This window comes from Girardinichthys multiradiatus, chromosome 23 (genome assembly GCF_021462225.1).
Source record: "Girardinichthys multiradiatus isolate DD_20200921_A chromosome 23, DD_fGirMul_XY1, whole genome shotgun sequence".
In the NCBI taxonomy this organism is placed as follows: domain Eukaryota; kingdom Metazoa; phylum Chordata; class Actinopteri; order Cyprinodontiformes; family Goodeidae; genus Girardinichthys; species Girardinichthys multiradiatus.
In genome coordinates, this window is record NC_061815.1 from 20,105,447 (window position 1) to 20,127,108 (window position 21,662).

General features: G+C 39.0%; 1 protein-coding gene across 1 annotated transcript in view; it reads left to right on the forward strand.

Moving 5' to 3' along the window:
* Window positions 1-4,161: 4,161 nt before the first annotated feature.
* Window positions 4,162-21,662, forward strand: part of flt4 (fms related receptor tyrosine kinase 4) — a 64,623-nt gene continuing 47,122 nt past the window's right edge. Inside the window, exon 1 of the mRNA XM_047353251.1 lies at window positions 4,162-4,564. Within this exon, the coding sequence (XP_047209207.1) occupies window positions 4,507-4,564 (58 nt within the window). The 5' untranslated portion in view covers window positions 4,162-4,506. The remainder of the gene's footprint in view (window positions 4,565-21,662) is intronic.

Sequence of the window (21,662 nt, forward strand, 5' to 3'; positions counted from 1 at the left end):
CAGCAGAGACGTCCAAGCCGTCATTCACAAGGGCCATTGTTGCCATTTTCTGGATGTAAGCAGTGTCTTATTAACTTGACCATTTGAGATTTGTCTTTTGTGAACATTATCCGTTTTACATCCATAATGAGATTTGGTTTGTCCCTGGCCAAAGCTCGGCTCCACTATCAGCATGATTTAGAGTGTTTGTTTTCCTCTGAATCTGAGGGCGCTCCAGGGCTGAAACCAAGGGAAACATTTTAATTACAACCATTCAATCACAACATTGTTTTTAAAGAACAGAGAGGTGGATTGCCTTAAGGAAAACACATGCCCATAATAACACACCATGATCCTCTGACTCTGTTATTCCACACGCTCCAGATTCTTCATAACTGAGAATGACAACATATTCACATCTCTGAAAAATATTTTGTTCCCTTTTGTATCATTGTCAGCTGCAGTTTGATGGATGTACAAGTTCTCCCCAGCTCTGAGGGCAGAGTTAGGAAAGAATCTGAGGTCAGTCATGGCTTAATTTTTGTTGTAACAGACTCCAATCTTTAAGTGGAGATTTAGCACATTATTGGTTTGCAGCACACTCCTGGCACTGGACAGTAAAGATGTGTGGGATGGATTACACTGGCTTGAACTGTTATTTTGCTTCTTCTGCACAAGGGCTTTGACTGCCCCTTGAAGCTTCCGCGATATCTCGCTGTTAAAAAACAGGGAGCTGCACCTGATGCTCCATCTCCAAAGTGCACAACCCTACTACCCTTTTGGACATTGTTGTACTCTTGAGTGTACATAGGTTTTCAATTTGCAAAGATCCCTGCTCGTGAAATAAAACAGAGTCGACAGCAGCTCACTGTGGGGCCCAATTGTTGTGCTCTTGGTTGAAGATAATCCTTCACACTCTGAAGACTCCCCTGAGGTGATGGATGTGTGGGTGGAGTGGGGTTAAAGGGATTTGGACAAGTCTGGAAGATCTCTGTGCAGTTAATTGGAACTGCACCTTCATATTTCACTCTGAATGAATAATTGCCGGCTTCTAATAAAAAAGACACTCCCGAAACTCAGGAAGAATTTGTGTTATCTTGTCTGAACACTCAATAAATGGCTGAAATTTGAAATCTAAACTGATAATTATATTTTTTTGGCAAAGTTATTTGATAGATCAACACAAAGTAGCACATACGTATGAAGTGAAAGAAAAATCATAAATGGTTTTTAAAATTGTTTTACAATTAAAGCCAAAGTCACCTACAGGTCCTTCTCAAAATATTAGCATATTGTGATAAAGTTCATTATTTTCCATAATGTCATGATGAAAATTTAACATTCATATATTTTAGATTCATTGCACACTAACTGAAATATTTCAGGTCTTTTATTGTCTTAATACGGATGATTTTGGCATACAGCTCATGAAAACCCAAAATTCCTATTCTCACAAAATTAGCATATTTCATCCGACCAATAAAAGAAAAGTGTTTTTAATACAAAAAACGTCAACCTTCAAATAATCATGTACAGTTATGCACTCAATACTTGGTCGGGAATCCTTTTGCATAAATGACTGCTTCAATGCTGCGTGGCATGGAGGCAATCAGCCTGTGGCACTGCTGAGGTCTTATGGAGGCCCAGGATGCTTCGATAGCGGCCTTTAGCTCATCCAGAGTGTTGGGTCTTGAGTCTCTCAACGTTCTCTTCACAATATCCCACAGATTCTCTATGGGGTTCAGGTCAGGAGAGTTGGCAGGCCAATTGAGCACAGTGATACCATGGTCAGTAAACCATTTACCACTGGTTTTGGCACTGTGAGCAGGTGCCAGGTCGTGCTGAAAAATGAAATCTTCATCTCCATAAAGCTTTTCAGCAGATGGAAGCATGAAGTGCTCCAAAATCTCCTGATAGCTAGCTGCATTGACCCTGCCCTTGATAAAACACAGTGGTCCAACACCAGCAGCTGACACGGCACCCCAGACCATCACTGACTGTGGGTACTTGACACTGGACTTCTGGCATTTTGGCATTTCCTTCTCCCCAGTCTTCCTCCAGACTCTGGCACCTTGATTTCCGAATAACATGCAGAATTTGCTTTTATCCGAAAAAAGTACTTTGGACCACTGAGCAACAGTCCATTGCTGCTTCTCTGTAGCCCAGGTCAGGCGCTTCTGCCGCTGTTTCTGGTTCAAAAGTTGCTTGACCTGGGGAATGCGGCACCTGTAGCCCATTTCCTGCACACGCCTGTGCACGGTGGCTCTGGATGTTTCTACTCCAGACTCAGTCCACTGCTTCCGCAGGTCCCCCAAGGTCTGGAATTGGCCCTTCTCCATAATCTTCCTCAGGGTCCGGTCACCTCTTCTCGTTGTGCAGCATTTTCTGCCACACTTTTTCCTTCCCACAGACTTCCCACTGAAGTGCCTTGATACAGCACTCTGGGAACAGCCTATTCGTTCAGAAATGTCTTTCTGTGTCTTACCCTCTTGCTTGAGGGTGTCAATAGTGGCCTTCTGGACAGCAGTCAGGTCAGCAGTCTTACCCATGATTGGGGTTTTGAGTGATGAACCAGGCTGGGAGTTTTAAAGGCCTCAGGAATCTTTTGCAGGTGTTTAGAGTTAACTTGTTGATTCAGATGATTAGGTCATAGCTCGTTTAGAGACCCTTTTAATGATATGCTAATTTTGTGAGATAGGAATTTTGGGTTTTCATGAGCTGTATGCCAAAATCATCCGTATTAAGACAATAAAAGACCTGAAATATTTCAGTTAGTGTGCAATTAATCTAAAATATATGAATGTTAAATTTTCATCATGACATTATGGAAAATAATGAACTTTATCACAATATGCTAATATTTTGAGAAGGACCTGTAGAGTGTACCTGTGGGTAATTTGATGTCAGTATAAATACATCTGTTCTTTGAAGGTCTCAGAGGTTGGTAAAAGAACACCTTAGTAAGGGAGCAGATTCATGAAGACCAAGGACAGAACGAACATAGGTCAAGGGGAACATTGTTTAAAGCAGGTTTGGGCTGTAAAACAATATCCAAAGCTCAAACCATCATATGAAACTGGAAAAGTATGGTCTAGCTACAAATCTACCATGACATGACACATGAAATCACAGGTCAGGCAAACACCGAACATTACCCTGAACACAGCCTGCCAAACTTTGAAACATGTTAGTGGCAGCACCATGTTGTGGGGATGCTGTTTTTATCAGGGAAAGGGGGGCTGGTCAGAGTTGACTGAAAAATGGAAAAAGCTAAATAAATAAAAATAAAAAAAACCTTTAGAGTCTGCTAAACACTTTAGGCAAAGGCAATGGTTCACCTTCCTGCAGGACACAACCCTAAACATACAACCAGAGATACTGTGGGCTGATTTAGATGAATGCATAATTGTGTGTTAGAATGACCTAGTCAAAGTTCACACCTAAGCCCAATGGAAATCTGTGGCAAAACCTGACAATGGATTTTTCATTGACACCTTTCATCCAGTCTGCCTGAGCCTAACCTATTTTGAGACAAATTGGCAAAACTAAGTCTCTAGATGTGCAAAGCTAATAGATAAATACCCAAAGAAAATACAGCTGTAACTGTAGCGGAAGGTGGTTCTACAATTATGTTGTCCATTGAGCTGGTCTATTACATAAAATCCCAGTGAAATAGATTGGTGTTTGTGGGTATGACTATTTTTGCAAGGAGCTGTATGTACTTGCATGGAGTAATGACAGTTACCTGTATAAGAGAGAATGTTATACAACACTAGGAAGGGGTGTGTTCTACTTCCATCTACATTGGGGCATTTGTTGGCACATCCTGTGGTGGCTTTGACTGAAATTCAGAGAGCATCAGGATTACCTGCTGAGCTATTTAGATGCCAGGGCTTCTCCACATGTCTTAAACCTTAAAATCAAATGAATAGGAGTTCTGCACTGAGGGGGAAATCAGCAGCTCCATACAGCTCGCAATGCAAGATAATGGGACCTTTACTGTCTTCACAGTGCGTGTAACCGCAGCAGGTCTTTAACACAGAGGATGAGACGGATGAGATTTTGCAGGAAGGAAATTTGTCATGAATGTTAGTGTGAAGCCCCCCTCCCCTACCCCCATTCTCCCCTTACACACCTCCTCTCTCCCACACTCCTCCAAATCAGTTTGTTTTATGAACTGAGTGGGTGGGTGCGCTCCAGTCACGAGCAAAGGAAAGGGAAATCGTTGTAAATCCCATTCAGTGCCTTGTGCATCCTTTTGTCAAAAGGGGAAGAAGTGTTTTAACTTTTTTTTTTTTCCATGTCCTTTCTTTTTTCTCAGCACTTCGGGTTTTCCGACACGAAACCAGTTCGCTTACACGCATCTACCGACCGAGGTTCACCTGAGCGCACCCCGCCTCCCTCCTCTCACAATCACGGATTTGTGATTTTACCAACCAAAAAAAACGCACTTTCACAGACTTTCCAGCAGCATTAACAGCAAACAATCTTTTGAAGCTGGTGCCTTTCTAGACCGGAGATACGGAGATGAAGACAGATTTCACGCTTTTCTGTCGGACTTGGATTGGAATAGCATACGCCTCAGGTGAGAGACTTCATTAGTAAGACGGAAAGTTTAAGGTATTTAAGCTGGTAGTTTCCACCAGTTACCCTCATGATATCAGGCTGACTTAACGTCTTGCAGAAATATGTATTAAAACTCTACCCATACTTTGTTGTTCTAATAGCTCTATATGAACTTTTTCTATTTCTTTATTGAGTGTCTGCACTTCAAAAAGTAATTTTGGGAGCTATTAAATATTAGTCATTAAAAATGTGTATTTTAATAAAGCATATTGTTTGAGAAGTTTAATGCTCACTAATGGTGAGATTAAATTCTGTTAGCAAATAAATCACCCCTAAAATGTTTAATTGCAAAAGTTTATTCAGATAACTGTCATTGTCATTTGGTTTGTGCAGTCTGGAAGAGTATGGCAAGACCGATATGTTTACATGTTTATTTACATTTTTATTACTGAGAATGAATAAATTAACCTAGTTAAAGTTAAGAACTGCTATAAATTTGTATCCAACCTAACAAATTTAGAAACTGCGCTAAGTCAAACTTGTTAGCAAGCAAATGCCACTTCTTAGCTGTAGTTGTCAGGGCAACTGTTTACCTATTTTGAAATAGGATTTAAAAGTTTAATGTTATGTCAGTAACATTTTTTTTTCCTTTGCTAGTTTTAGCAAATACTAAAGTTAAATGGAGCTTGTTCCCCCTATGCCAGTCATCGCTAAAAAACGGCACATTTACCTGTCACCTTGAAAGAATACATTTTAAAGGTTACTATTTAATTTTTGTTTCTCTTCCTAACATGGGTGAACAAACCTGATGAGGAAAAAATTTGTTTGATAATCAGTTAGAACAGAACTGATTTAAATTTAGTAGGTACGTTTTAGAATGTGGTTGCAATTGATCAAAATAATGGAAAGTAATCTTTTTCGAGAGCTGCTAAGATAATTTTTATAGGCTATGTATGAAGTTCCTATCAGAATAAAACTCAGTTAATAAGCAATATGACAAATCTGCATGCAGATAGGCACTAGGGGGAGGCATGCTGTTGTTGTGTTTGATAGAAATTAAGCTTATATAGTGACTGATGTTACTAAAAGTCAGAAGGGTAAATGATAGTAGGGTTTCTTCTGTGACTTTAGGAGATCTTATATGTTTTGTATGTAGGTCACGTTTTTGGAGGCACATTTAGTGGGAAGAGAGCCCACTGATCTGGACCAGACCCATTTGGGGGGGTGGGGGTGGGTTGAAGGTTCAGATCTGTTCACAACCTCCAGAAGTAACAGTTTGATCTGCATTCATGTGGGCATTGTTGTGCTCCAGTGGAAAATGCACGTATGGTTGTATAATGTAAAACACATTCCTTCTCCTTACCCCTTTGACATACTTCCCTGCTTTACATTATGGATAAATGCAGTTTTGCTGAATGCCTTTGTTGACTTGTACATTTGTGATTGCCTTTTAGCAGCTGTTCATAAAGAACAGGAGACAGCTTTGTGAGGAGGCAGTCGCCATATGGCTGCTCAGATCATAACTCCTGCTCCTTTCATTAATATCTAGGAGCTGCAGTGCTGGCTGGGGTGTATGCAGTCAGAACAGAAACAAATAAATCAGAGGCCTTAGTTATGGTGGAAGTTACAACCCTGTTTGATCTGATCATTTTATGATGTGGTGCAACTTTTCACTCCATAAGTATTGATCCTTATCAGTATGAAACACAAAAAAGGGTTCAGAATGTAATCTCATATTTGTCATACAGCTGACAGGACTATAATTTAAGAATAAAAACACAAGAAATAATAGAACATTATATCTGTTACAAGGCGGTTACGGTATAGTATTTACTATTCCCAATCTTATTTGATAGACCAACACAAAGTAACACCTTATAGTGAAGTAGAAGAAAAATGTTGCATGGTTTTAAAATATTCTTTCAAAAAAATCTGAAAAGTGTTGTCTGCACTTTGTGGAACCACCTTTCGCTGCAAAAACACGTTCAGATCTTTGGGTGTATGTCTCTCCCAGCCTTGCACATGCAGAGAATGATTTGTTTTTTGTCCGTTCTTTGCAAAGTAGCTGAAATATTGTCATAAATTCTCAGTCGGATAGAGGTTTCACTGGGCCATTCCAACACATGAACATGACTTGATCTAAATCATTACATTGTTGATCTTGTTACATGTTTAGGTTTGTTGTCCAGCTGGAAGTTGATTGCCAACCCCGTTCTCAAGTCTTTTTCCCCGTCCTTAAGAGGTTTTCTTTTAGAATTATCGTAAATTTAGCTACATCCATCTTTCAGTCAACTTTGACCACCTTCCTCGCCCCTACTTAAGAAAAGCATCTCCACATCATGCTGCCACCTCTATGTTTCACAGTGAGGATGTGCTCAGGGTGATGTGTAGTGTTTTCCACCACACATAGCATTTTGCATGTAAGCTAAATAGTTCTATTTGGGTCTGATCTGACCATAACACCTTGCACCACATGCTCATGGGTTGTACCAAAGTATAAATTGGACTTTTTGTGATATATTTTTGGGTTATCCCTTGCCACTGTTCCATAAAGACCAGGTTTCTGCAAAGCACAATAAATAGTTGTCCTATCGACAATTTCTTCCACCTGAGCTGTGGATCTCTGCAGTTCCTCGAGACCTCTTTACCATTCAGCCTCTCGACTGCTTCTCTGATTAATGTTCTCCTTGCCCAGCATGTCTGTTTTGATGGTCAACCATGTCTTGATAGTTTTGTGGTTGTGAAATACTCTTTCCGCTCTGTGATAAAACAGAGCTCTGTGAGATCTATAAAGCTTGTATAGTGTTTTACACCCTAACTATGCTTTAGACTTCTCCACAACGTTGTCCCTAACCTGTTTGCTGTGCTTCTTGTTCTTCCTGATGCTTTTTGCTCACTAATGTTCTCTGAAGCATTCACAGAACAGCTGTATTTATTACTGAGGATAAATTACACAACGTTGGACTCTAGTTACTAATTAGCACACTTCTGAAAACAACTGATTGCACAGTTTATTATTAAGTAATATCAGAGTAAAGAGACGCTTAACACGCTTTCCTATTATTATTTTATTCCTTCCAATTCATAATAACACAGTATTTTGTATAGGTTTATCAAATAAAATCCCAACATGCACTGAAGTGTGTGGTTGCAACAAAAATGTGGCACTGTATGCTGGAGGCAAAGAACTCCATATAAGAGAGGGACATTTTTCTAATTAGCCTCACAGGAAGACACTGAGGGGATTAAATGTCTCACCCGAGGTTAGAGAAATAAGCATGTTTTTTTTAATCAATCAGAGGGCATGACTGGGAGAAAGTGAATCATAGACCTGCCAGATCAGACATCATTGTCATTTAAGGCACAGAGGAGATATCATTCATACAGCAGCTACGAAGGTTGGGGCCTCAAAATGCAACCAGAGGCATTTTCTACCATCTTCCTATCAAACTTAGTCTCTGCTTTAAATTTGGTTGGTTCCCACACTGCTGCAGAAATTCAGTTTTGAGGAAATCACAAGGAGATGGAGCAAGTTGGTTGTTTTATCTCCTTATAATTGTCTTACAGCCAAATTAGCCATTTAGAAGATATACATTGAAAAACAAGAGACATAGCAAGATGATTAGCTTATTCCAAACTGAGACGAAGAACCAAATGATGTTTAGCTCACACTTTCCTTGGTACTGTTGATTTTTCTTTTAGATAGGAGTGATTTCTGTATGCATACCTCTGCTTGATCAGATCATCCCAGAAATCTGACTTGTAACTCTGGGTGTTATTAGAGCTGTCCTCTCATGGAGTTGGAGTTTTTACTGGCCAACAATAGCCCCCTATATTCTCACTGCTGATCTCAGAATTCAACCTCAGGACTCAGAGGAGCGATCTCATGATGTCTGACCTTCAATATTTTCTTCTATCAGCTGGAGAGCAGCTCAGATGGGCTAGGAATGCTGCTGCTGCACCCTGTGGGAAGGTTTCTGCAGGAAAGCCCAAATAAACAGGGGCTCTGGTGACTCCATTATCAATACCAGAGCATTTTGAGGGCCCTTAGGCATTTGGATGCTTGGTCATCATGTTAAAGCACCAACAACACCAAATATGGCTGGAGCAGAGTGATAAGCTCTCTCAGCACCAGGAATCTACAGGGGAAAGCCAAAAATGTGTCTAAGTAGGTGTTGGATCTTAGATGAAAACCATCTGTGATGTTTTTAACTTTACATTTCTGACCACTCCCTGATATCAGTATAATTTTTTCAGCCATGCAAATGAATGGCTCTGTGCAGGGGACTGCCGGTGAGCAATTCCACATCAAAATGAACATCTCTAGGCTGCTGGGTTTCTGTAAATAGAGCAAACCATTTACATAATTAAGCAGTCTCATGGAGTTTTAATATCACAACTGGTTGGTTTCAGAGTTAGAAAATGGCTGAGATGGTTGAGACTTCCAAATGCATGAAACAAGAGATGTGGAATGGGATTGCTGTATGCAGAACGATCTGAAAGTCAGAGTGAAATAATAACAAAGCTATTTAAAGGATACATACCAGAGGCTTAATCAGAATATTATTAAATGAGAGGAAAATAATTAAAGATGTAATTCTTCTGACAGTGATGGAAAACAGAAGTCAAGAACATAGTAGACCTACAAGCCAAAATTCATAATGAAAGAATAATTACAGAATAAACCATGACAGATCTTTCAAACTGAACTCACTATGAATATTAATAAAGAAGTACTTTTGACATTTATAGTGTCATGGTGGAAAATCTGATAAAACAACTGGATGAGGTTAACTGAACAATTTTGCATGAGAATCATTTCACTGTTGTCTTACAAATAACTGACTTTATCATCCCTAATTTATAATCTTCAAACAATTAGATTAGATTCTTTAAACCATAAAACAGCCTGTCTGATTGTTACCTTTAGAGTTAATATTTTGATCAAAACTATGTTGTGGTGGTTCTTGCAGGAATGATGAAGGCAAGCTCATCCCTCTCACAAACATCCACCCATTCATTGTCTAGACCTCCAATCAGGGTCCCAAGGGGGTTGGTGCCAATTTTCAGTGTTCATTGGGCGAGAAGCAGAGTACACTCTGGACAGGTTGCCAGTCCATCACAGAGCAACACAGAGACACATACTCATACCTACGCACAATATTGAGAGAACAATTAACCTAACAGTCTTTTTTATTTTTTGGACTGTGGGAGGAAGCCAGAGAACCTGGAGAGAACCCACACAGAGACGGGATTTGAACCCAGGACCTTCTTGCTGCAAGGCAGCAGTGCTACAAACTACCATGCAGCCCAGCAGCCTTAATAACAATGCAATAAAAAAATTCATAAACAACAACAATAAATACTGTACAATGGAAAACAGCAGGAACTCCAACAATTTTACAATACAAACAGTACTACACATAAACAACTATTATAAAGAGAAAAAAAGAAAAAAGATGTATTAACCTTTAATTATGTAACTTGAAAAATTAATGGTGTTTAGTAATTAAATTAATTGCAAAATTTTACTTGTTAGATTTAGTATATTAACATGTTTTATTTTTAACCATCTCTGATTAGTGTAGTATAATCCAGATTTGTGTATTTTAAACTCAAAGTATAATGCAGCCCAGATTCCTTAAAAAAACCAAAAAAAACCAAAATGTGATTAAAAATAAACCACACGTTGCAAATCAATTTTTATCTTCATCAGCCACCTGCAGTAAATAGCATCATTTTAATAAAGTATTTACACTGTGCACAACACACTATTCCACGTTGAGCTGCAAATTAAGCAAAAAAAAAACAAAAAAACAAATTAATATCGGACAAGTGTGACACATATTTGTATTCAGCCCCCTAAGGTAATACTCTGTATAATCCTTTTTCTCTTTTGTGGTCTGTTTCTGCCAGCTTGGCACATCTAGAGACTGAAATCTTCTTTCAAAATGGGCAAAATACCTGAAACTCGGTCAGATTTGAGTGACTGTGAAAAGCAATTTTTAAGTTTTGGCTCTAATGTTTTATTTGATTCAGGTCTGGACTTTGACTGGGCTATTCTAACACATGAATGTCCTTTGATCTGAGCCAGTCCATTGTAGCTCCGGCTGTACGTTTTGGGTTGTTGTCCTGCTAGAAGGTGAACCTCCACCTCAGTCTCAAGTCTTTTGTGACCTTTTCCCAGCATTGTCCTGTGTTTAGTTCCATCTATCTTCTCTAAAAATCAGCTTCCCTAACCTGCTGAAGAAAATCCTCGCAGAATGATACTGCCATCATCATATTTCAAAATAGGGACTGTAGGACACAACTGTTTGTTGTGTTTTCTTCATGGTTTGTGGCAAACTTGAAACAGAATTCCTACAGCTGTCTTTTACCATCAGCTGTCTTCTTGCCAATATTGTGTGGGGCATGACTAATAGGTGTCTTTTGAGAGCATTTGATTGTCTCAAGGGGTATAGTGTGGCTATATACAAATTATAATTTTTCATTTTTTATCTTTTGTATTATCATCTTATCATTTTAATTATTAATTTACATTCTCTTTAATTATTGTATTGTGTTCGTTAATTATTTAATTATCTTTATGCCACAGTAATGTACATTTCCTATTATGTCTCTGTTTCTTCTTTTTCATGTGCAGCACTTTGAATTGTCTTGCTACTAAAATGTGCTATATAAATAAACTTGCCTTGCCTTGCCAACTCTCAAAGCTCAGACAAGAGTTGTTGGTTCCTGTCTCTTTGGCTTAGGATGTTGATCTGCTTTAAATTAATCTTATGTTCACTTAATGTGCATCTAGTCTTAATCATTTTAGTTATGTTCTAAAACATTATGTTCTTGCTTTGTTCATGTAGATTGGAGCAACACGACTACAGTCAAACTGTAGAAGGTCTTATGCTTGTGACCAGTACATTCCAGTCATTTTTCACTCTACACAGACTGTTTACCTGTATTCAATCAAACCGCTTTCAATGTGATTTGTCAGTACAACCTGAATTAGTAACAGACCTCACATACCAAAAAGAAAGCTTCCAGCGCCAAAATAAACCCAATTTGCGCTGTTACAAACTCGTTGAAGAAATGCGTTTGCTCCTAGCAATGTGACGACTGACTTCACATTGTTTTCTGCTCAATGCAGTCAGTAAACTCATGCAGACACGTATTCTGGATACAAACTATTTGATACTGACGTTTTGTTTCTTGACTCTGAAACTTGAAGGGCAGCTTTTGTGCAAAATTTAACAGACTTTTGGTGAAAAATGCATCCCATAATAGGTGTAACACTTGTATTTACTGAAATATGAATCTAAAACATGTTCCATCTTCCAGTTTCACGATAGAAGACGCAAAACACAAGCAGAATCACCTAAATTATTTGAAAAAAATCCTTCTTTTGTCATAGAAGTTGTCTATTCTACAACATGCAGCAATAAATTACATGGCCAGTGTTTATGTGTGTCTCTCACCCCTTCTGCCAGACATTTCACCAGTCCAGGTCTGTCTTTCAATCTGAAGACAAACATGCCCCCATCAGGAGGGTGCTGGGCTGGAGCAGGAACAATGAAGAAAAAACAAAGTTGTAGGAGTTTGTTTCTGTACAATGCTCCAAAATACTCAGTGTATTTGGAGAGCCAGACCTGGCAAACTAAAGGTGAAAAATAACAGTTAGACTTCCCAGAAGTGGTCTGTACAACGTGTTTTTCCTGACTGTCCATAAAATACCACTAACTCAGCAATTAGACGCACATACTGTATGTAGCTTTGCCGTTCTTTCAGAATCAACAATATTATTGTCTCTTTCTGCTGATTTATGACTGTATGTAAGTTACAACATACACAGTTATTTAAAGCCCATTCAAAGGAGTCATTTAGGTATTGGCAGACAGTGTCTCTTATGTTCAAGTTTGCCGTTTTGCGTTCTTTACATTCTTAAAAAGGCATCGCCATACTCGAAGTAATTACCATGCAGGAGAGGTTTAACCTACTGATTGTTTTTCTTCTGACTTTTTCAGACCTTTTAAATGGTGGTGTTTCATATTGCAGAGAGCATAAACATAATGTTTCAAAGGTGTTTTATCCATTAAGGGGATAGATGATGCATTTTACATACATTCTATATCTTTTGCCCTAAGGAGATGTAGACAAGCTGATTGACTGCATAGACAGTAATTTGAAGCTGCAAATATGTTGCTTAAATTGATTTTTTCTTTATTGCATTCAGTTTTTCACCAATATGAGCCAATAAAAATACATTTATTGCAATTGGTGTAGTTAGACACTTGAGGAAGGTTTTATGGAGGACTGATCTCTCTACTCCTGATCTGAAACTAACTCCTGAGACACATATGCCATAATACAGTCAATGTAACAGTTTAAAGAGACTTTGTCACTGAGAAGCTGGAATCATTTAGAGTATTTATTATTAGACTCCCCCTCAAAAGCCCTTTTAAATTCCAGCTCTGTCTCAGAAAGCTCTCTGTGCTTGGTGTATATAACTATCTCTGTGCATCTCTACCTGTTGCTGGGTTTTGGAGGTTGGTTCAGATGCATGGGAAAGGTTTATTGGCAAAGCCTAAGGAAATTGCTAGCTTTCCTCCCTTGAGGCATTCAGTACTATAATAGCTGACCCTGTACTCCCTAGTTTGACTTGTTTTCTTCAGCATCTTAAGCTTCCGCAGTGATTTACCTCACCAGGAGATCTGGCATAGAAGCAGAGCGTTATTTTATAGTTCCTGAATCACCAGGAGTTAAGTAGCACAGTGATTTACCCTCTAAGGCATTAGAGTTAGAAGGGAGGGAATACCAAAGCCATTTTTCATAGGTTGAGATGCAAACAAAATAGTTATCTTTTTTAAACAGAAGAGTAAAAGTAACAGCTGAAATCTCCACTTTTGCCTGTTTATGTACAAGCTAGTGTTGGCTCTGCAGAACAGCTACCTGACACAGAAATTGAGGTGGTAGTTAAAAAGCTACCCAATGGGAGGGCACCAGGGGTGGCAGAGATTCGGCCCAAGATGAAGAAAGCTCTGAAAATTGCTCTTGTGGTTGATTCATGTCTTCAGTGTTTCATGGAGGACTGGAATAACACAGGTGAAGAGACAGACTAGGGTTGTGGTCCCAGTCTTTGGGAAAGGAGACCAGAGAGTGTTTTCCAACTTTCGAAGGGATCACACTGTTTAGAGTATCAGGGAAAGCCTACTCGAGGATGTTGAAAAGGAGGCCTCAACTAATTTGGAAACCTCAGATTTAGGAGGAGCATTATGGCTTTCATCCTGGCAGTCAAAGGGTGGACCATATCTTTACTCTCGCAGAATTCCCAAGGATGTCATGAGAGTTTGGTTTTCCTATCCTGTTTGTGGTGTTTCTGGACCTTAAGGTGTAGTTGTGGAGAGAAGGGAGTCTGGTTTGGAAACCTTATGGTGTCGTTTTTTGTTTTTGAAGACAAATGACTTGGTTCTCTTGCCATCTTCAAAAAACAACCTTTGGTGTGCAGTGGAGTGGTTCGTGGCCTATTGTAAAACGATGGGCATGAAAGTCAGCTCCGCAATGTTTGAGTTTTCAACTGAAAACAAATGGACTGGTTCCTTGGGGACAGGAGCAGGTATCTTGGTGTCTTATTAAACAGTGATGGACGTGTAGATGGACGGTCTTAGGATTGGTTCTCAGTAATGTCGGTGCTGCTCCGGACCATTTTGGCCGAGAACAGAGGAATTTCGATTTACTAGTCTGTCTACACTTACCAATGCTCATTATATTTTGTCATGATTCATATCTCTTGACCATAAGTGAGGTTTATTTCTAAAGTGGGCTTCCTCTGTAGGGTGGTTGGACTCTGCCTTGGAAATAGGGGGAGGATTTAACACAAATGAGTTTGTATGTGTTAAAGAAAATCATAATCTCTTCAGTACTGGTGTTGCTGAGAATATTGCTCTAACATTAGTTATTCATCCATTTTAGATGTTCCTGCTACAATTTAAGTTTAGCTGGTTGCAAGTCTATGGAAAGCTAAAGCCCCATCACATTAGCACACACTTATTGCATAGAAGATAAACTGTACCACAACTTTTTGTGTTGAACAGGAGTCCCTAATAGCAAGAATTAGCTTTAGGGAGGAACAAGCTGACACAACAAGCCTGGAAGGTGCAATTATTTGCAGTGTTTTTCTATAGTTTTATTGTAAACAAAGTTTCTTAATTTTTTTCCAACTGAAATCTCATTGTCCATACAGGCAGCATAAATTGTTTACCAGAGTGTTCAGAGGAAGCAATTTCTCAGTTATGAAAATGATGACAAGCCAAAATGTTCCAGCACAGAGGAAGAGACTGAGCTGTCCGGTGTGCCTGTGAGGAAGATATGGGAAGTTTTGGTCAGGGACAGAGGTTTTAAAACATAGGAAGCTGGCCCAGATGGCTTGTTGCCGCATCCTTGTTATACCCCTCTTCTTGCAGGATGTTGGAGATGCCTGTCTCCCGCACTACTAGTGGAAAGACAAGGACGTGGTGAATGTCATTTACCTCTGATTTAACAATGAAATCAAAGCTGGGCTGCCAGTCAGGCCGTCGTCTCTCTTTGACTTGGCCTTGTGTCCAAATGACAGAAGAGATGGACTGTTTTTTTATTCCTTTTTGAGAAAAAGGGAGTGTTTTAGAGTCTGAGACAAGATGACTTCATGTCCAGAGCATTGCTTCCCAGTCCTTTGCAGATGCTCAAAGCTTTTTCAAAAAGCTGCAGCCTTAACTTTTTGTAGCCTTTGTGTTGCTGAAGTAAATGTGTAGCTATTTCCTGTATCCATCAAGTACAAGTATTACAGTTTCTTGCAACCTGTCACTTTTTTTAATATGATGCAGGGACATCTTTATAGATAGGTACTTACATAGAGGATATACAGCAACAGCACAAATGCTTTTCATAACTGCTTAGTGTCAAATTGTTACTTTATTCCCTCGTCGCATCTATGTTTCTGTAAAAGCCTGATGTGTTTATGCAGGGTTCCTCTTTTCTTGTCACATGATTAATCAGAAACAACAACTGCAAAGGAGTGACAAAAAAATCTGGTGACAAATCTTCTTTGCTATCCATAAAAAAAAGAAAGTGTGAGAGAAAATTCACTGTCATAAAGAAAACAGGAAATTTGCACCCTGATTGTCTTTTCATGCCAGATATGCAGATGTGTCATTTCAGAGAGGAGCTCTCTGTTGGGCGCTTTACCTTCTGTACTCGCAGCGCTCGTCTGCATTCAAACTGCGTGGCTGTCAGAGAAGCTTTACATTTTTAACTGGCTTAAAGGGCTTCATTGGTACTGACGTTTGACTATTTCCGCTTTGTGTGTGCATAATTTATCATATCAGCAGGTGTTCTCCATAGGTTAGAAAGGTCCCTTTCAGTGCTGTCTCAATGCGACGAAATGAGTGTGAGCCCACATAGGAGCTCAGCAAAGAAGGATCTGAATGCAAATGCATGAAAAATGAAAATGATTTAGATTTCTGCTGAAGGTTATTAATTAATCCAACTCCACATCTTTATCTCCTTCCGACTTTACATCATAGTGAATTAACTGTACCTTTGAAATCAGTAGATCAAACTTTTCTTCAAGGCATATTGGTTTACAGTTAACTGTAAGTTATAGAAATCTCTGATTTATTCAACTATAAAATAGCCTTATGTACTTTATTACTATTGGCTTTGCTTTAATTTACATGTTGGAGAAAAAGATGCACATCTCTTGTTAACCAGTAGATGTATTATTAACTAACACCAAAACAATGAGATTAAGCTAATTTATCCAACAGCATTTATCCTCGGCATACTACTACTACTACTACTACTAATACTACTACTACTACTACTACTACTACTAATACTACTACTACTACTACTACTACTACTACTAATAATAATAATAATAATAACAATAATAATAATAACAATAATAATAATAATGTAAAGAAATTATAAGATCAGTGTGAATTGACCACTAAGCTGCATTGCCATTACTCAGTGGGGTTCCCCATGTATGATTATTGACTCTCTGTGGCCTGTTTTGTAGGTATTGTTCTGCTCTGTTTAATTAGAGAGCTGTCAGCATCACATATGTCAGCAGCGCTTTACGCTTTTTAAGGATTCCGCAAAACCCTCACCATCTAAAAGTAAGGAGAAGATTAAAGTGCCTAACAATTCAGCTGCAAAAATGCTTGTGACATCAATAGGGTGACCAGATGTTCTGATTTGTGTGCATTTGTCACTCCTGTCCCGGTGTCCCTCAAATAGAAACAATATCCCGTATTTCACTGGGTCAAATTCCGGTAAGTGAAAAAAGTATTCGACAGGCACTTTTCTGAAATGTAAAGAAAGCAGAGCTGCAATCACATCAACTGTCAATAAAAATATGCACCACGTTGAGACCAACCTGCTTGCCACGAAGCTAGTAAAATAAAACAGAACAAGCAAAGGACTTTGATGTAGGCTACACAGAATATAATGGAAAGTATAAAGAAAAGAAAATGCAACTATAATGAAGACTGGGAAACAGTTTATAACTGGGTGAGGACAGTCAGGTCATTCTCAGAGAGTTTTTTCTTAAGTTTGCCAAAGTTATTTTTCAATTTCCCACAGGGGAGAGCACGATGTGAGACGACACTGTAGAAGTGAGTCGCACAAGAAACGCACAGCTGAAAAAACCACTTGCTGATCTATGGACTCATTTTTACTGAAACCCAAAGATGACTGCCAGACAGACAAGTCACAGTAGCTGAGAGAACCAGTGTTAAATATTAAAAGCTTGTAAATTATTTGCCTGATAAACTTAGAAAAACTTTATTAATCTTTTTTGAAACAGTTTTGAAACAGTTTTGTTAAAAATAATTTGTTTAATAAAGTTTGTTTCAAACTTGTGCTAACTCATTGTTGTGCACTAACAGGCAAAGCAGAGACTGATAAATGTAATGTGAGCTCTGTGTTAAATAAAATGTATGGCATCATCATAGTGTTTGTAATGTGTCCCACAATGTCCCTCTTAATGTCATTTATGACCACAACTGATGTGGATCTTACATATGTTTATAACAGCAATACAAAAGTCCTGTAGACAGTTGCTTTACCAGCACCAAAAAGATAACTCACAGTCCTGTGCTCACAGTTTGTTGCCAGTTTCCACAATGTGATGGCAACCTGTTCATCCACAGGTAAACACAAACGGTAGTCTGTGTTTTTCCTCAGCAGAATGGGAGCAAGACTCTGACAAATACAGCTGAATCACTCCCTTGACACCTGGACGTTCCTCACGAATTGTTCCTCGGTCATTTCTGGAATAATAGCATCTTACCTTGGTTGCATACGTGGATACGTCCAAAATGCAGCCCTTCGCCTTCTCATGATATTTAACAATGCCTATAAGAAATTGTTTTCGGCACTAGTGGCCTTTATTGTTTTATTTATTTTTTTGACAATAGGCAGACAGGAAAGAGAGGTAGAGAGAGGGGGAGACATTCAGTAAATGTTGCCGGGTCCAGGACTTGAACCCAGGATGGCTGCTTTGAGGACTGTAGCCTCTGTATATTAACCCCTACACCATCAGCGCCCCGCCTAACAGTGCCTATAAAGTGAAAACATTGTGTAACGCCCACTGTTGATGACGAATGCTTGGTTCCCAAAGCTGGTGGAGACAAAGGTTGCCTCTGAACAAAACACCAAGTTTGAAGACACCCAAACTGAACAAGTTCAAGAACTTCCAGGTCAAAGGGGAAAAGAATGTAGTGAGTAGTTCAATCGATAATCTCATTACAATGTTGATTAATAGGATTGCATTGTCATGTTTTCCTAATATTGTACAGTTCTAGTTAGGGCCTCAGGAAAATGTGCCAGTTTGTGAAAAAATCCTAACATATCTGCTAGTTCAAAGTGTGTTCTTTTAAATGTGACACCCATTAACCTCATCACTCCAGTTGTTTTGGAAATTAATAAGTTCATTTAGAAACTTCCTATGCTAAATCTTTAATGAGAATGCAATAAATGTTTTCTTTTAATGGACCCTTTATGTTGACATCAGTGTTTTGGGAAACCTGAACAGTCGTGCTAAATATTTGTTTTCCCTTTTCTGCACCTAACAATGAATTTTGTTTGCTCCCTCTGATTGGTTTATTAGTTCCCTTCAATTTGACCCTCTCTTGCTTTCTCCCACTGTGTAAGTCATTTATAAATGTCTTCTGTTTGGTGCTTTTTTGTCACACCTAAACATTTCAGATTATCAAACAATTTTTAATGTCAGATTAAGATAAATACAAAATGCAGTTTAAAAATCAAGGTTTCATTTACTATAGGAAAAAGGCCAACTGTACCATCCTGACCTTAAGTGAAAAAGTATTTGCCCCTTAATGCTGATAACAGATGTTGTCACCCTTGATGACCACAACTGCCATAAAATATTTGTGGTGACTAATGAGTTTTTCACATCACTGTTGAGGATTTGTATCCAAAGGTTTTTTGCTGAATTGATAAATTTGAATGGTTTTAACTTCAGACTTGACTAGACAACTATAAAACCTTCATTTTATTCTCTGTTTTGAGTCATTTAGAGGTAGACTTCCAAGTGTGCTTGGGATCATTGTCCTGCAGCATACTCTAAGTGCTCTTAAACCTCAGATCACAAACTGATGCACAGACATTCTCCTGCAGGATTTCTTGCTAGAGAGCAGAATTCATGTTGGTGAGAGCTATCATCCAGGTCCTCATGCTGCTAACATCATGTTCGACTGCCAGTAAGAAGTTCTTTGTCTGAAATGTTGTGTCTGGTTTATTATGCCAGATGTAAAAGAATCCACACCTCCCAAAAATGTCCACTTCTGTCCCATAAGACCACAGAATATTTTCCCAATTGTCTCAGGGATCTTAAGGTTATTTCATGACAAATGTGAGACAAGCCTTTGAGTTCATTTTGGCCAGCAGTGGTTTTCACCCTAAAACTCTCCTACAGATAATGTTTTTCCCACTTTCTTTCTTAGTGTGGGATTCTGATCATTGAGCTTCACTGAGGCACGTGAGGTCTGCAGAGCTTCAGATGCTGTTTTGGGTTCTTTTGTGTCCTCCTGGAGAAGTTGTAAAGGTGCTCGTAGAGTAATTTTTGTAGGCTTGGAATCTTCAGCACGGTTCCACGTTTTCTCTGTTTGTGTACTTCAATTTCTTTAGATCGCGGCATATTGTGTTGCTTTTTCTATCTTTTATCCTACTTCATGTAGTTTAGACAGGCTCTGTTTAAGCTTATTATTATTATTTTCTTTTTCAGGTCTGGCAGTAATCAGGATGGTAAAAAATGTATTTGGCTTTCCAAAACATTTGGCCAATCACAGTTAATTCAGGATTTAACCAGGGGAACAATCATAATTTTCACAAAAGGTCAGATTGCGTTGGATAGTTTTTCCCTCAATGTTAATTCACTCAATAAATTTGATCTGGAACATTTCATTGTGACTTAAAAGGCAAAATGGAAGAAATTTGTAAGAGGCAAAGAGCACTGTATACTGAGGATGGAGCTACCCTAAACAAGTTTGCTGCTCTCTAAAAGTTTTGGTTGTATAGTGAGCATACTTGTGTTAATTTTTGAGACTATTAGATAAATATACAGAGGATGCATTCTCACTCAATCGAGTTTCACCTTTTAATGTACTACAAAAGGAAAAACATACGAAATTTAAAGATTTGGTTAAACTTCTCAACAAATGTCAGTATGATGTTTCGACCAAACATTTACTTGCCCGTGATTAAACCTTTTGTACTTCTGCAGAGCTACTTTTAGTTGGAACTTTGCGAGCCTCGTGATGTGGTGCACGCTTTGCAGCAGCTGTGGATGCAGCAGTGGGAACAAGGGATTAAAACTAGGATTTAGGGATTCCTGACACTATTTTAGAGGCTGTTGAGAGAGTAGACTGGGCAGTCTTCACTTTCATGACTTTTGAGGAATTTGTATATTTGATAGGAGACAGCACGAAGCAGGCAGGAGAAGGGAAGACAGAGGCAGATAGAATGTCATGCAGTAGAAACTGGATTTTACTGGGGACACTGGTATGCACCCTAGAATGTTAATGATTCTGTGGTTGTTATCTGAACCAGGAGGATGATGGGAAACCGACACCATTCTGCATCTTTACAGCTGATATATGACATGTTTACACTTTTCACAATCATTCCTCCTTGCACACACTTGAATATTACTACTTTTTTCATACTTCTTGGTATTCTGACCTATTAAGCAGAAGTTATAGAGCGGCTAAAGATGTTTCCCTGAAGTGCGCTTTATACTGGTCACATATTTTTCCTCTGTGTCAGCCAGGTATGGGAGGCTGACACATCAAAGTGCCACCTGATGCACATGCTGGACAGACAGGCACAATTGTCCTTGTAATACAGGCTTCTGGCTCTCAGCTCACATTTGGCCCTTCCATCAGCACAGAGGCATGCAGCCCAGCAAAGTGTGTCTAATGCAAGCATCTCTGTACGATCCCTGATATGCCCTCTGCATGTTTGAAAACACTACCCAACAAACTCTTTGCACTGCCTCGCCCTTATCTGAGTAACATTTTTCCTATCAAGGAGCACTTCATCTCCTCTTTCCTTAGCGATGCTTCGGGCTAATGTTTTTCATTTCTTCATGTTTGCTGGGCACAGCCAGCTGGACGTTGTGCAGGCTACACACATCATTCCCCACGGTAAAATAAGCTTTTTACAACTATGAGAGATCACATTTCACTGGGGCAGCATCAGTTTTTTTTTTTTTTTTTTATCACAAAGATGCGTTCAGTGAACTGTCATTCGAATGTGAGAAACGTTGCCAATGAAGACGCCAATGAATTATCAGAATTTTATCACCTTTGACATTCCCTGCTGATCAGTGTCACATTCTAGCAGAGTGGTTATATGAAGTCATAGAAGTCATTGTCATTTAAAGCTCTTGAAACACAAAGAAATGACACTTCACATTTTGATACCAGGACTGTTATTGCAGCATTTCTCCTTCAAGAACCTTAAAAATGAAAAATCAGCATGGAGTTACATTGTGTGATCTTTGTAGGTTAAAATGTGCTACTTGTTTGTAGTTAGGGCTAATCTCTCAAAGCTGGGGCTTA